Source organism: Hydra vulgaris, chromosome 08, assembly GCF_038396675.1.
Source record: "Hydra vulgaris chromosome 08, alternate assembly HydraT2T_AEP".
Classification (NCBI taxonomy): Eukaryota; Metazoa; Cnidaria; class Hydrozoa; order Anthoathecata; family Hydridae; genus Hydra; species Hydra vulgaris.
In genome coordinates, this window is record NC_088927.1 from 2,397,412 (window position 1) to 2,415,802 (window position 18,391).

Below are 18,391 nucleotides of genomic sequence, written 5' to 3' on the forward strand. Positions count from 1 at the left end.
CTGTTTTTGGCGGAGTTGTTCTACTAACAAACCAATTTTTATTTAATTCAATGAAAGAAAATGTGGGGCAATACTAGGTACAAACAAAACATTTTTATTACCTAATTGTCACAAATTATATTACGTATTTTAAATTTCTTAAAAACAATAAATTTTAATGAATGTCTTTAAGTTGATTTATTTGTCTTAATTCATATTATGTTCATATAATTTCTCAACACAACAAAATTTAAGGAATGTCTTAACTGACACCTCAAAGTAATGGTTTCCCGCTATATATTAGATAAACCGTTATTCTCAAATATATATTTAAATTTACTTTAAGAAATTGCATTTTTAAACTATGTTGAAAAATAATACGTCTTCTCCAATTGAATATGCTGCTCCAATATCTGATTTGATGAATCTGACGAAGAAAAGATTGGATAAAAGAAAGACTATAGATGAACAAAACCCTGCAGATCATAACGATAGCGAAAGAAGTTCAAGTTTTTCATCCGGTCAAACAGAAATTGAAGTTGATGCTCAGTCCATTGAAGAAGCAGCTAAAACTACATACGAATATTACTCAATCGAGGAGGAAACATCAAAATGGATATGCAATCAATGTAATAGTAACAGACCTAAAAAGTACTCTTGTAAAACATCAAAGAGTATATTAGATTACCATCTTGAACATGATCACAAAATAATAACGCCGAAAAAAAAACGAACTATGAGTGGCTTGTCAAAAGAAGTTAGCGATAAGATTGATAGAGCTCTTTTAATTTTCATTATTGCCTGTTGTCTTCCATTTATGTTGGTAGAAAGTAGTGCATTTAAAGAATTTGTTTTGTGTTTAAATCCAAACTATAAAGTGCCTTGCCGAAAAAAGTTAAGATCTCTTTTAACTGATTTATATCGAGAAAAAGTTGAACTTTTGAAATCAAAATTATTATCAATTAAAGTTTTATCTATTACTACTGACGGATGGACGTCCTGTCAAAACTATAGTTATATATCTGCAACTGCACATTTCATTTCTGACAAAACAAATTTCATCAGTTTTTGTTTGGGCTTTGCATACCTTAATGGCCGCCATGATGCAGATAATTTAAAAGAGGCTTTGCTAAAAATCGTAGAAAAGTTTAAAGTAGATGATAAAATAATGAGTATAGTATCAGACAACGCCAGTAACGTACGCAACTGTCTAAATTCTTTAAAAGTTTGTTTAAACATTCAACCAATAAGATGCATGGGACATGTTTTGCAATTAGTTGTTAAAAATGTCATAGATTTAGTTGAAGAAGGTGAAAAAGATACTTCGTCTAAATTCTTTTTCATTGCAAGAACATTAACTAAGTGCAGGAAAATTGTTACATCTTTCAATCATTCTTCTCAACTTAATGATTTATTAGAGGAAAGTCAAACACGACCAGGTGTCGAAAAAAATCACATACTTCATTTGATTCAAGATGTGAAAACTCGTTGGCACTCTACGTTTCTCATGGCAGAGCGAATGCTTAAGCTTCACTCCTACGTAAAAGATATCTTTAATTCGAAACAACAATACAAAGATATGAGAAAATATTTACTCGATGAAGATAAAATGGTTAACTTAAAAGAAACGGTAAATGCTTTATTAAGCTTTAATCAAGTAAGTGTTTTACTATCTGGCGATAGGTATGCGTGTTCTTTAATTATTCCAAGTATAAAGTACCTTGAGAAGCAGCTGAGTAAGAATAAAAGTGAGACTCCTCCTTTAATTGTAATATTGAAATCACATTTGTTAGAATCTTTACAAACTTACAAAGATTCATATGAATTAGAGAATAATTCCTTTTTATTGTGTGCCACTTTTTTGGATCCAAATTATAAAAGTTTTCAATTCTTTGAAAAGTACGAAAAAAAGAAATATTTAAAAATTGTGAAAGAATTTTTGTCAGATTTTTATCTCTCAAAAAGAGTTGGTGAAATAATTCTAATTAAAAAGGTGATAAAGGAATCAAAAATATTTAAGTTGTCATTTGAGGATGAACAAGATGATTCCGGAAGTGATAGTGACAAAAATGTAACCTTAGATTTAAAAAAAGAAATCAGTGAATATATAAGATTGTCAGTGCACGAACAAAATGTTTTAGAGTTTTGGCATCAAAATCAATATGTTTTTCCAATATTGTATTGCATTTCAACGATGATTTTATGTACACCTGCTACCAGTGCACCAAGTGAGCGCCTTTTTTCTGATGCATTAAACAATTTGTATGCTAAGCGAAACAGGATGACGGCTGAATGTTTTCAAATGTTGATGTTTTTGTACGAAAATTTGGAATTTTTTAATTTGGTTTAAAATTGGTGCAATTTAATCAATGTAATACGGAAATATCTTGTTGTAATAATTATTTTTGAATTTATTTTATTGTTCTTAAATAAAAACTCTTAAATTTAGAACTTGAACTGTTTTGTTTTAAAAACAATCAAACAAGGTTGCAACATGTTTAAAAAATGATTTTATAAAGTTGTTGCTCTCATGTTTGGGACAGGGGGGGGGACCCCAGAAACTTGAGGGCTTTTATGTTTCCAGGCTACAATTATCGCAATTTTTTGCAAAGTATCATTATCCGATTTTCAATTTTGTTTTTAGAAAAACCAATTGCTTAATTAGACTATAAAACTAAGTGCAAAATATGAACGTAGCAAGTCTTCCCGATTCTATGTTATTTAAATTTAAGTTTTTTTACATTTGTAAATGTATTTTACATTTTCATGTATTAATTATGACCCACCCAAGTTTATATTTCATAATGAATGATTTCATTAACCTTACCTTTTCTTTATAATTCTACAAAAAATGGCGTCTTAAATGCGGTTCATTTAAGTTGATATTTCAAACTTACTTTTTAAATAAGATTGCTTCTAGTTAACTTTAGATCTTACTTTTTAAGCTAAAACTCTTATTTTCTAACAAACTATCTACTCCAGCTTGAAGCAATTTAAAGCCAAAAATTGCTGCTGCCTAGTATACAGCCATATTTAATATAATTAAATGAGTTTATATACGACTAAAAATTAAATTTTTGATACAAAAAAAAAAACACTATTTTGGGAAAAATATATCGTAACTTAATTTTTTTTTAACAAAAAGTGAAAATGTACTTTAAAATGATAGATATTCTGCATTTTTTAAGTAATTAAAAAGTGATAAGAAATTTTCTGGTTTGATAAAGCGACCGCTGCCACTTAACAGAATGTTTATTTTACAGTTTTACACGATTTAATTGCGGAAGTTGCATTTTTAAATGCGGACGATGAGCCTCTCGGTAAATGCTATTAAATGTTTTGCATTTTGAAAACTCTATTAATACGTTTAACATTTGGTATGCATTTTAGAATAAATTGCCGAAGTTGAAAACTGCCGTAAGAATAATTGCCGATTAAAAATTATACTTGCTGAGTATAAGAATATATATATCGATTGCTGAGATTTGCTAATAATTATAATAACATCTTAATTTGCCGAATGATCAAACTAAATATCGTTAATAGCATGGCCTATAAGAGATGGACTTGCAACCTATTTTTTTTTTTTTTTTTGCGAACCATGCTCATTGCGCATTGTTACAAATCTTTTGTTTTAAACAATAGAAATTAAATTATAAAGTCTGTCGGATTCGTCGAAAACTTTTGGTCTCGTCTAACCAGTTACATCAACTTCCTTTTAGTTATTCAAGATAACAGCAATAGATAGCGATTCCACGGCTCAACGAAAAACATTTGACGTTTGAAAAAAAACACGTAACTTTCATGAACTTTACTCTCTTATATCTTTTTGTATGCTTAAGCAAACACCTTAAGGTTTTTTGCATCAATTAGTGTTACTCAACCTCTTTCCAGTCATATATAGAAAGTACTATGGTTTATATGGCTTCATTTAAATTTTATCCATATCTTAAGACCACTTTTAAGAAAAAAGCTCGAAGCGGGAACATTTTTTTAAAACAAAGCTTTTAGAGGTTAGGATTCCTTAGTACCAAAACACATCCAATTTTTATAAAACTTTCCGTATACATTAAAAAAGGGATGACGAATCAAATGGAATGTGCACACTTTTTAACTTTTATACATAAATTTTTAGTTCTTAGCGTTTCAAAACTTCAAGGTTTATTTTTATAGAAAAAAAAAAGTGTTTTTTAAAAGTGTCCAGGTGGAAATTGCAAGTTTACTCTTTCCTCTTTTTATAACAAGTATTTATTTATGTTTTCTTGAAGAATAGGTTCTAAGGATTTGTATATAGAAACTATGTATATATATATAACTATCTTCCTTCGCATATTTTATGACGTTTTTTGTTTTGATTTTGCGTGACATAATGCAAATTTTCGGTGCCATAACAATGCAAATTTTCCATACTCAAGCCCTATACCTTTCGTCAAAAAATCATCAATTGTTGCACTACAAAAAATTCAATAACTTTAGATCCGCTTAACTTCAAATGCCGAATGACCCCTCGTTTTTTAAGTCAAGTCAAGCTCTATACAATGATATAAGTTACATATGTTTATTTGAATAATAAAAAAATCGTCAAGAATGGCTACAATAGAATCAGATTTTAAGTTTAATTTTATATAGCTAGATATTCCTTATATTTTAAGAAATAACACTGATAATAATATAGAAATTGAGATCATTTACTTAACTACTTTAGTACATGTATAACTAGAGATATAACAAATAATACAAAATATCAACTAGTTTTGTAGCTACTTAGAGAATATTGGTTTCATGTCCAGGGAACTACACCATCTACTACATTGCTGTAGACTTATTGTTTATGAATGTTATAGAATTTTTTATTTTTATGTTTAACAACAGAAATATATACAGTTAAGGATAAATAACTCATACATAAAATGAATATAAATACAATAAAGAAAAAAATAATTTGTCACAGTTTTAAAGAATTTAGCAAAGCCAATTTATGGCAAACCGCAAGAATAACTAAGTATTTAATATTAACATAGCATGATTTACCAGCTATATATATTTAAAAGGTTTTGCATTATCAAACGAGTTATAAAAAAGCCCATTAGAAAATACACCTACTAAAAAACAATGCTCAGTGGAATATATATTATGGAGCTTATAGAGTAGTCGAGGCAAAAAATGGCGACATATCGGAAATAATACTCAAAAAATACACAAAACTAAGGCTGGTGAATGAAGGACCAAGGAGTTGCATGAAACCAGACCTTGACTAAAAATTTTATTTAAGCATTTTTACTTTTCGCTTTACTTTTTTTAGTCATTTTAAAATTATCTTTACAGATCTATTTTATTATTGATGGAACTTTGTTTACACGAAAAAAGTTCCCAAATTTACAAATGTTTATCTTGGAAAAATGATGAAAATCTGTTCGTGCCGACAACTGATTTCCTTTTCCTTGGTGTAATTTGTTTAGTAATTTGTCAACACGTGAAGTAGTTACTTATCCTGAACAGTCTTATTAAACAAATGCTATAAAATTTAAACTAATACCACGTGATCAGAGTTTCTGTTTAAAAACTAAGGGCAGCCATTTTAATAGATTTTTTTGTTGACGGGTGAAAATTTAGAGTTTGTCGGAAACTCGCATGGCTCGCTAATTTCTGCGGCCTCTTTAATGTAAAACAATAGGTTGCACGTCCATCTCTTATAGTTCCATGGTAATAGATAGTGAGTGTCATACCCCCAACACCACCTTCCCTTCTCGCTGGCTCCAATACTATATATCACTAATATGAAAATGAAAATTTATAGGCAATGTATAATAAAATCCAATTTTAGGAATGTTACTTATCTGGGATAATTTTTCCTATGTTGCTGTTTTAGGACTTTGAAATAGGGTTGTTAACCGAAAGGTTTCAAAGATTTCTGTAAAAAAATCTTTCAAAAGGGTATATACAATTACTAATTGTAATACTATATTATTTGCGAAAGTTACTTTGACAAATTTTAATGCTTCTATATATTCGTTACGAATAAAAATAAATACTAATTGTCAATTAGTATTTATTTTTATTCGTAACGAATATTTAGAAGCATTAAAATATGTCAAAGTAACTTTCGCAAATAATACTTCTGATAATTAGACTTTCGCAAGTTGCTATTTCAAATAATGCTCTTCCAAAACTTCCAAAAGTTTCACTTTCGGAAGTAGCACTTGAGAAATGAGCGCTTTTAATAACTACGTTTCGAAATCTATAAAGGAAGTTTATTCGCCTAACTGCAAGAAATGTGAAAATAAAATATCTGTATATATCAAACTGTTTGTAATGAAACTTTATCTTCAGTATAGCAACATATTAAATTTTTACTAGTTTGTTTTTTCAAATAATGATCAAAAAATTTATTTCGAAAGGAAAATTTTCGATAAATCCACTTGAAGAACGGTCACTTACGGAAGAAAACTTGAAATTCGTCATAAAAACAAGATTAAAATGTTCCATTTAAAAAAATCCGTTCAATGAACTAAGTAATTAAAAGCTCATTACTCATAAGTGTCAATTATCGCGCTTGCAAATTTTTATGAAGTAAAAAACTGATATTATTTTTTAACTGAGTCCTTTCGGTAGGTTTCAAAAATCTTCTTTCGAAATGAATCGATTAGCAAGTTTCTTTTCGCTTGTGATTCTTGCGAAAATTTTATTTTTCGTATATTGCTTTACCAGCGGCAGGATTTTTTTGATGTTTCAGATATGACACTTTTAGGCATCGTGCGAATGTTGTTAAGTCAAATTAATTAATTAAGTCAAAAAAATTAATTAATTAAGTCAAAAAAAATAATTAATTAAGTCAAAAAAAAATCAAGAATGTTGTTAAGTCAAATGAAAATGTTTCTCAAAAAAATTGCGGTGATTGGAGCGTGAGAACAAAAATACCCCCAACAAGTTGGCTTTCCCAACCCCGAATTAGACGTTAAATTAAACTGCAGAATGTTAATTAAACGTTCAAAGGGTGCCTTTTTTAGATTCCATGCCCATTGGGTGTTTATAAACAGTTGCAACAACCGCATTGGTAGTTGTCTCAGAGCTGGGACAAAATTCTAATAATCAAAGTTGATTTAATACGTTACGAATTTGATTTGACGTGCCCCTATGAACCATATTTGAGACATTCAACCGCCACAATAATGTGCCATCGTGTGTGAAATATTCATGGCTTCATAGGTTATTCAGTTTTTAGTACTAAAGCTTGTTTTAATTGACTAATTTTAGTTACGCTAAAAAGTTAGTCGACTAAATTTAGTTACGCTAAAAAGTTAGTCGACTAATTTTAGTTAGACTAAAAAGTTAGTCGACTAAATTTAGTTAGACTAAAAAGTTAGTTTACTAAAATTAGTTAGACTAAAAAGTTAGTCGACTAATTTATTTACGCTAAAAAGTTAGCCGACTAGTTTTAGTTAGACTAAAAAGTTAGTCGACTAAATTTTGTTAGACTAAAAAGTTAGTCGACTAAATTTAGTTACGCTAAAAAGTTAGTCGACTAAATTTTGTTAGACTAAAAAGTTAGTCGACTAATTTTAGTTAGACTAAAAAGTTAGTCGACTAAATTTAGTGAGACTAAAAAGTTAGTCGACTAATTTTAGTTAGACTAAAAAGTTAGTTGGGTAATTTTAGTTAGGGTTTTTTTAGTTAAGTTAGTTACAATTTTTAGTTTTGGTCACAACACTAATTTTTGTATTTAATACATATTTTATGACTTTATCTATAATATATTAATTACATATTTTTATGTTCCTTTTATGTATTTTTATGTTATTTTTCGTTTTTATGTATTTTAATTCCCTTTTATGTATTTTTATGTTATTTTTATGTATCATTACCGCTAACATTTTTTTTCTTTTTCTTTTTAATTTTTTATTTAATTTAAATGCTGTCATAACTTAATTTTATAATTTTCCATATTTAGTTCAGCTAATATAATTTTTTTTTAATAACCAAATTTTATTTTTAATATATATAAGCTTACATAATCATTTTTTATTATCAAAAGTTTTTTTTAATTATCAATTTTTTACTTATTTAACAGTAGTTGTGAAAAATTATAATAATATAGAGGAAACCTTTTTTCTATAAACGACTTTAACAACTGAAGTAGAAAGGAAATATTATTTACAATTGACATTATGTCGAAATGTTTTCTTCATTTATATTTGTTTCATGTTCAATTATTCATTTATTTTAACATCGAGAGATGTACACCATAAAAATGTAACAAAAGAAACCATTGTTTTAATTTAAGTTATAATTCTTTCTTCTATTTAGATATTTTCAGATCTATTTTTTTATTTTTTTGGGTTGTTTCTGTGAAGGTTGTTTTTAGAAATGCCTGATTTTTCTTAAAACAACCTTCGCATAAATTAACCTATTTTGGTCATTTTTATGTCTTTTTTTACCTAGTATGAAATTTTCATGAAACTCATCATAATATTGAGTTTAACGGGGTTTGCATCCATTTAAAACATATTCGAAACCCAAAATACCCATATATTAAAATAACCATGACATTCAATTAAAACATGCATGGCGTTCAAATAAAACATGCATATGATCAATTGATTTCCTATTTAAACATTTAGCGCATGCTCAATCTTAACGACCTATATAATTTAAAAAAGTAGGCTTTATTTTCATAATGTTTAAAATTTAATGTTTATTTTCCAATTACTGTCTAGGTATGTTATCTGACCTTAGACACGCTTCGATAAAGCTTTTTCGGTGTGAGCAATAGTTCGATAAATTAACATTAGGAATAGATAAGCATGCCTCACGCATTCTTATAATTTGTTCATTTCTTCCAACACTGGCAGCTTTTCAGTGATTAATATTTAAAGCATTGATCGCTAATATCATTGAAACATTATGCTGCTAGGGGGCGAATGATCGGGTTTGGTACGACTCTTTTTCTTTCCCATGAACGACTACAAAATATGTGTAAATTAAATGGATTTCCATCAACAAACACAATATTTCATACCGATGAATAGGTGAGACTGAAGTATATCACCTATTATATTCAATTCGAAGATTTCTAACACCATCGTTGTTTCATTTTCATAAATTGGTTGATTAATTTATCCAAGATTGGTCGTCAATCTTCAGAATGTTGTAATAGATACATTCATATTTAAAGCAATTTCAAATATAGTTGTCGTTGCATTATCATTTATAGGCTCTTAAATTTTTTTCTAATCTCTTCATTTTCGCTAACGCAACAAGTGTCACCTCTAGAACCAGGAAGTGTTGAATTTGTTCAATTGTACCTTCGTAAAATTGGTTGTTTTGTGTTTTGATTAATTTCTGTTAACGATGAAGCTTCTGATTGAGTTTTTCCTTGATCAACTAATCTCACAACAACATCTCGCATATTTTGGGAAACGGAATTTCGCGGCATGCTTTTATGAAAATCCAATACACGCATGCGCTAAATGTGTTAATAGGAAATCATGGTTGTTTTAAATGGATGCAAGACCCGGTATTTTTCTTAAATATAATAAATATAGTTTTTTCTTTTAATTAGTCACATTTTAGTCATTTTCCGTTCAAAACAATGCTTACCCGCCTAGTAAGACATCATTTTTTGAAACCTTTTTTTTGTTTGTTGCAGATTTGCATTCCTCGTATAATTTTTACCAAAATTACTACCCACCTACCATTCACCCCCAGAAACATTTCAAGTTGCACAACTTAACGTTGATTGTACAACACATTTGTTGTAAAAAAATTGTTGCGGAAATAAATAAAATTAGTTTCGACAACAATTGTTGTAATTAGATAATAATTTAATAAAAACCAAAAGACATGCGCAACATTAGAAATTTTTTTGTACATCTAATCTAGTTATTTTATTTTGTAGAAAAAACTATTACATCAAAAAATTCTGTTGTTGTTGAACTTTTTTTTGCGAAAATTCTACGTTCTAAAATGTTCAATTTTTTATTTATTTTCAAATTTCAAAACTTTTTAATGTAAGGTAACGCGGGGCGTTACTTTGACATATGGGTAACATTGGCATGTATTAGATCAAATGTTTTTACCAGTCACCCGTTGATTATTGTTTAAACTAATTTAACAGATGTGGTAGCCTTATGTTAAATGAACAAATATAATTACTTTTACCCACATAATAGTAAGTGTAAATAACAACACAATATGGACGGCATAAGTTAAACTAATTACTTGTTTTTCTGTTGCTGAAAAACTTTAATCAAAAGATAAGTAGTTTTGTGATTTTTTATTTAATGTGTTTTTTAACTAATGTGTTTTTATTTAATGTTCATTTTTAATTAATGTGTTTTTGTGATGTTCTTTTGCGAAGTATTTTGTGACGTGTTTTTATCCCCTATAACATTTTTAAGTTACATTACGTTTTTTAACGAAAACGAGATTCGTTACGTTACGTGCAAAATGTCCGTTATTTTTACGTAACCGAGACGTAGGATTTTACGTAACGATACGAAACATTGTTACGTAACAATACGTAGCATTGTTACGTAACAATACGTGCAAAATGTCCGTTATATTTACGTACCCGAGACGTAAGATTTTACGTAACGATACGTAACATTGTAACGTAATGTTACGTGCAAAAATAATATTTTTACGTAACCGAGATGTAACGTATTAATACGTAACATTTTGACATAAAAAGACGTGGTCATGGTCACCTGGGGCGACTTTCAAATATGCGACATTTTGAATTACTGTCTTGTATGCATAGGCATAATTTATTAATTGCTTTAATTTTTGTCACAGCTTACTCTTATAGCCTGAAGATCATTGACTATATTATATTCATGGTCCAGAGTGTAAGAAATGCACAAACACTATTACAACGAAGCATTCACACTTAAAAATTAATCATTAACAATAAGTACTAACCAAAATCATTATAAAACTTAATTGTAACAAAAACCTTACCGTTTAATACGTATTAACTTTTTTAAGTTACTAACGTTTCGACAAATGCATGGTTGAATACCATAACTCATAAATGAGTTACAGTATTTAACAAATTTGTTTAATTAACAATTTTGTAAATACATTGAATACATTTGTCCAGACCATTGTTATAAGAAAAGTAATTTTTGAAAAAACTAACCCACAAGCAAACTAATTCCTTAATATATATCATTTTCACTGTAACTCTTTCACTATCATAACGTTAAGCTAACTTACGTTACTTTACCTCTATTTTAATCTCAAATAATTCCAATTTCATACGAAATAGCTGAACTATAATTGCACAATCTAACATCATGTGTGATCCTGTCCGCTTTCTCTAAGCTATCTTTCTATCACAATTACTTCCATCTTGTGCTCTAAAATAACTTCGTTCTTCCAAAACTTACTTTACTCTCGGCCGTAAAGCGGTTATGACGCTCCTTCTTGGGGGGCTGAACATGTCTTTGCGTGCCTTGGTATGGTGGTCTCTGTATGGCAACTAGCCGGAGGAGAATAAACCACAATTATCTTACTTTACCTCTATTTTCTTACTTGTTAGAGTGTAACCAATAGAGACGTAACGTTACGTTAAAAAAATCCATTTATGTCAAGTAGTTTACCCCTATAACATTTTCAGGTTACATTACGTATTGTAACGTAAACGAGATTCGTTACGTTACGTGCAAAATGTCCGTTATTTTTACGTAACCGAGACGAAAGATTTTACGTAACGACACGTAAAATTGTAACGTAACAATACGTGCAAAATGTCCGTTATTTTTACGTAACTGAGACGTAAGATTTTACGTAATGATACGTAACATTGTAACGTAACGTTACGTGCAAAAATATAATTTTTACGTATCCGAGATGTAACGTATAACGTATTAATACGTAACATTTTGACCTAATAAGACGTGATGATGATCACCTGACTTTCAAATTAGCGATATTTAATTGTTATCTAGTAAGGAGTAGACTGATACATATCACACAATGTATATCACATATAAACTTAAAACAAAACCTAAGTACTAAACATATCCTCATCATATTTGATAGTAACAAAAATCTTACCGTAATGTAACTTAAATCTCGTAAACGGTTTAAAAAATTGTCAAAATTGACATTATATACACGTGTTATATAGAAGTGTTACGCTGATTAAATAAAAAAAATTTAAAAACGTTTTATTTATATTAAAAGTTATAACGTAATTAGATTTACAATATTGTAATTAACATTAATAATAAGTCGTTTATGTGTTGTGTATATATATACATATATATATATATATATATATATATATATATATATATATATATATATATATATATATATATATATATATACATATATATATATATATATATATGGACCCGTAACGTGAAAATTTTTAGAAAAAAGGCAGATTATAATAGTAAATATAAATTTTTCTTAATTTTGCATTTAAAAGTTGTTTAAAATAAAGAGAATATGCAAATAAAGGGGGATCGATCGCACCTGATTACCCTCCTCCCTCCTCCTCATATATATTTCAAATTTCATATAAAAATTATTGATGACGATTAGAAAAAAGCATTTAATTCAGAAGTTTATTATAACGAAAAAAATAATTAACATAGTAATAATATAATCTGTGTACATTTTGCCTTTAGCTACTGTCTTTGGTAATCGAACTATCATCGTTGCAAATATCATCAAAGGCGTTACTGTCAGAATTATCATTACCAATAGATTCAGGTGCAATACTAGCCTTTTTTGGTGCCCGACTAGGTATGCCTATTATTGCGCGTTTTGCATGCATTGATTACTGCGCGTTTTGCATGCATTGGCATTCGTTTTAATTGATCCCCGAGCGCCTCTGCCACCTTATGGAGATTAATGCGTTTTTGCAATCTTAGCTGCAGAGAATCTTTAAAATATAAAAATAAAATATACATCTTTAATGGAAAAGAATCGATAAAAAAAAAAAAAAAAAAAAAAAAAAAATTTATCCAAATAAATAATTATTTAAAAAAAATTAGCACAAAATTAAAACTTTTTTTAAAAAAATAAATAAATTTAGCGGCAAAACACCTCGAATAATGCCCCAAATTGTCCCCAAATTATTTGACTTTGAGCGCAAGGTAAATCTCAATATTTTGTAAAAAAAAAAAAATGCTAATGTGATTATAATGGTCCAATTTCTTTTTTAGATTATTGTGTATTCTGGTTTTTTCGTATTTGTTATTTAAAATAAAATAAAGTTTCGCAAAATTTAGTCAAAAAAATAAAACTTTATTGCGTATTTGCCCATAGTTATTTTTTTCCTAAATCTTTTTTTTAACTTAAACAACATTTATGAAAAAACCGGAATACATAACAATCTAAAAAAAATTTGGGTCATTATCACATTATTAAAATGTTATAGGGGATGCCCCTATAACATTTTAAAGTTACGTTACGTCTTAATCGGTTACAATTGGTAACAAGGTTACATTCTCTAACTTTTAAATAAATATTAAGTAAATAAACTTGATAATGCAGTAAATGTTTGTTTTATATTGCCGTATTGCTAAGAATCATCTTTTATTTTATTTTTATTGTAAAATAGCTTCGTCTCAATTGGTTACTTTGTCACGAAAAAAAAAAAAATTCTCAATTCGCAACGTTACGTCTCAATTAGTTTTCTTTTTAACTATATAAAGTGTAACCAAATAAGACGTAACGTAACGTTACTAAATATATATTCGAGACGTAACTAAACTACGTGACGTAAATGGATTTTTTTAACGTAACATTATGTCTTAATTGGTTACACTCTAACAAGTATCAAGATAGACGTAAGATAACGTGAAACAAATTAAATTTGTGACGCGTTAAATTCGCGAATGAATTTTTAATTAATACCAATCATTAGGTACTTGAGGTTACAGTTATATTATATATATAAGGAATTAGATTGCTTGTGGGTTAGTTTTTTTTTTTAAATACTTTTTTTATTACAATGGTCTGGACAAATGCATTCAGGGCATTTACAATATTGTTAATTCAACAAATTTGTTAAATACTGTAATTCATTTATGAGTCATGGTATTCAACGATACATTTGTTAAGACAATAGTAATTAAAAAAAGTTTTAGAAAAATATTTTTTTGTTAAAAAATTCAAATCGCAAAGTTGCAACTTCGCGAATCGAAACGTTGTTTTCGTGACAAGTTTGTTATAAAAAAAAATTAGAACTAATTTTTTGTATATTGTTAAAAGTTTAAAAAAATACCAGTATGGTTTTTTTTAACTTATAAATATTAATTAAAAAAAAACCATGAAACTTATATAATAAGTGTAAACTAAGACCCAACATAACGTCAAAAAAATTTATAGGTATTTTAAATGCGTCTCACATTTAGATTATATAAAGTTACATCACGTTTTATTTGATCAAAAGCTTTTAAATTTATATGTTTAGAAAATAATCTTTGTTAAATAAAACCCACAAGCAATCCAATGTAATTATTATATATATACTTAATTCTTTTTTACTTAAAAAGAATCTCAAATAATTGCTGTTTCTTATAAAATAGCAAAATCAGATTGCTAGTGGGTTTGATTTAAAATGAAACTTATTTAAAGTCTTATAAACGGCGCAAATCGTTAATAAATCCGAAGACGACATATTAAAACATTTTTAATACTCAAGTTTTTTTTGCAACTTTTTTGATTAAAACTTAGATTTCAATGCGGTAGAAAAGTATTATTTTGAGGTACATGAAACAATACACAGTTGATGTATGAACACTCCATTGCGTCTGTACATTATATTTATATCTGTAAATAGCGTAAAAACGATTTGGGGGAGGGGGGAATCAGGGGTCAATTATAAAAAAAAGAAGAAACTAAACTAAAAAAAAGGTAGGTACGTTAAAAGCGCAAGTTCTTTTTTTGAGGTGGAGGGTACTAAAAAGGGGAAGGGGAAGAAGGATTGAAATAAAAGCGTGCGTACTTAATGAACGACTCCTAATTAGAAATACATTTATACATATACAATTACCAATGATAGTTAAAATTATTCTTGCATTTTTCGGCTTTTAAACTAGACATAAGGGGTGTTTAAAAATTTTTTATTACAAAACGAAAATCGCAAGAAACCCAATATGGAGCAAATATGAAAAAAATACGATTACAAAAAAAAAAGTTCTAAAAATATTGACGTTTACTTTGTGCTCAAGCAGCAAAAAACCCCGGAAAATGCGCTAAATATTTTCTGAAAACAAAATTTCTTATGTGATAATGACCCAAATTTTTTTTAGATTGTTATGTATTCCGGTTTTTTCATAAATGTTGTTTAAGTTAAAAAAAAGATTTAGGAAAAAAATTACTATGGGCAAATACGCAATAAAGTTTTATTTTTTTGACTAAATTTTGCGAAACTTTATTTTATTTTAAATAACAAATACGAAAAAACCAGAATACACAATAATCTAAAAAAGAAATTGGACCATTATAATCACATTAGCATTTTTTTTTTTTTACAAAATATTGAGATTTACCTTGCGCTCAAAGTCAAATAATTTGGGGACAATTTGGGGCATTATTCGAGGTGTTTTGCGGCTAAATTTATTTATTTTTTTAAAAAAAGTTTTACTGTTGTGCTAATGTGATTTCAATAATTATGTAATTGGATAAATGTTTTTTTTTTTTTTTTTTTTTTTTTTATCGATTCTTTTCCATTAAAGATGTATATTTTATTTTTATATTTTAAAGATTCTCTGCAGCTAAGATTGCAAAAACGCATTAATCTCCATAAGGTGGCAGAGGCGCTCGGGGATCAATTAAAACGAATGCCAATGCATGCAAAACGCGCAGTAATCAATGCATGCAAAACGCGCAATAATAGGCATACCTAGTCGGGCACCAAAAAAGGCTAGTATTGCACCTGAATCTATTGGTAATGATAATTCTGACAGTAACGCCTTTGATGATATTTGCAACGATGATAGTTCGATTACCAAAGACAGTAGCTAAAGGCAAAATGTACACAGATTATATTATTACTATGTTAATTATTTTTTTCGTTATAATAAACTTCTGAATTAAATGCTTTTTTCTAATCGTCATCAATAATTTTTATATGAAATTTGAAATATATATGAGGAGGAGGGAGGAGGGTAATCAGGTGCGATCGATCCCCCTTTATTTGCATATTCTCTTTATTTTAAACAACTTTTAAATGCAAAATTAAGAAAAATTTATATTTACTATTATAATCTGCCTTTTTTCTAAAAATTTTCACGTTACGGGTCCATATATATATATATATATATGTATATATATATATATATATATATATATATATATATATATATATATATATATATATATATATATATATATATATATATATATATATATGTATATATATACACAACACATAAACGACTTATTATTAATGTTAATTACAATATTGTAAATCTAATTACGTTATAACTTTTAATATAAATAAAACGTTTTTAAATTTTTTTTATTTAATCAGCGTAACACTTCTATATAACACGTGTATATAATGTCAATTTTGACAATTTTTTAAACCGTTTACGAGATTTAAGTTACATTACGGTAAGATTTTTGTTACTATCAAATATGATGAGGATATGTTTAGTACTTAGGTTTTGTTTTAAGTTTATATGTGATATACATTGTGTGATATGTATCAGTCTACTCCTTACTAGATAACAATTAAATATCGCTAATTTGAAAGTCAGGTGATCATCATCACGTCTTATTAGGTCAAAATGTTACGTATTAATACGTTATACGTTACATCTCGGATACGTAAAAATTATATTTTTGCACGTAACGTTACGTTACAATGTTACGTATCATTACGTAAAATCTTACGTCTCAGTTACGTAAAAATAACGGACATTTTGCACGTATTGTTACGTTACAATTTTACGTGTCGTTACGTAAAATCTTTCGTCTCGGTTACGTAAAAATAACGGACATTTTGCACGTAACGTAACGAATCTCGTTTACGTTACAATACGTAATGTAACCTGAAAATGTTATAGGGGATGGTTGTTTTAAATGGATGTCATGTTTGTTTTAAATGGATGTAAAAAATGGTAATATTTCTTAGTCGCATTCTTTTTATTAACGCATATTTCAGTTTTGTGGTAACTTTGACAGGAGTCACCCAAAGGCCAAGAATTAGGTTGGCGGAGTTGGCGGAATTTCTTACATCTAATGAATTTTTTACGATTACATGAATTAGAATCAAACAAAGCAAAACCTAAATTAGAAAAATAATTCTAAAAAAAAAGAGATGTCAACACATCAAATGTCAACAGTCTAAAAACCGACTCTTTCAAAAAGTTAAAATCAACACCTAACAATGTTGCATGATATTGGTAACAACATCAAAACCTGAGGATGTAAAAAATTATCTTGTTGTCTCTTAAATTAAAAAAAAACACTAAAAAATTTGTAACACAAAAATCCAACAAAAATTACAGCGCTGCGGGATTTCGCTGTGATCAGATATTGAGTCATTTAATGTGATGTAGAATTAATAGCTTAATAGTTTAACGATTCTTAGATTCATTTAATGTGATGTAGAATTAATAGCTTAATAGTTTAACGATTCTTAGAGAAGAAAAAATTTAATCATAAATTAACAAACTTTTTTATATCTTTAAGTCGACACTATCATAACTGAAGCTAATTGATATATCTCAAAAAATAATAAAGTAAAACATTTTTATTGCAATTTTACAACTTTTTAAAGCTGCTTATTTTTAACAAGAAAACGTTGGTTGGTGCTAATTTGTATTAAAAATATTTTCTCTATTTTGTTTGTCAAAATTCCATTTACGGCATAAAGCATGCTACTATCAATGTTACCCCATATAGGGGTAACATTGACAGTTTAACCCCAATAAACAAAACTAATTATATATCAATAATATTAGATAAGTAATTAAATTTTTCATCAGCTTATGGCAGCATTAAATTTGTTAAACACATAGAAATATTGCATACCAAATTTAGTTTGCCAAACCTAAAAAAAAATATTTTCTAAAGATGTGTAAATGTTACCTTTACTAAACTTACCTTAACTTACACTTTACTCAACTAAAAAATCTTAGTTTATGAATATGGTATGAAATTTTTTTATAGTTTAATTTTTTTTATTTTTTATTTATTTTCAAATTCATTTTTCATTGTTTAACTAAACGTCTTGTGACTATCCGATTTTTATTGATAAAGTAACACTAGCTTTCAACGTAACATTCTAATAATAGGTTTTAATGGTCAAGAATCATTTTTTGCATTAAAATTTAATTTATTTGCTTCATTGATTTGAAAAAACGTGCAACTTGTATAGTTATTTTAATGAATTATTTTAAACTGGGGGTTATTATGAAATTAATTTGTTGTCAGATGG

The 18,391-nt window shown here is 27.8% G+C and overlaps 1 protein-coding gene across 1 annotated transcript; it reads left to right on the forward strand.

Annotated features, from left to right (window-relative positions):
- Positions 1-343: 343 nt before the first annotated feature.
- Positions 344-2,329, forward strand: LOC136082922 (uncharacterized). Its single transcript, XM_065802336.1, has one exon. It carries the CDS (start codon positions 344-346, stop codon positions 2,327-2,329), a length of 1,986 nt encoding a protein of 661 aa, XP_065658408.1.
- Positions 2,330-18,391: the final 16,062 nt, after the last annotated feature.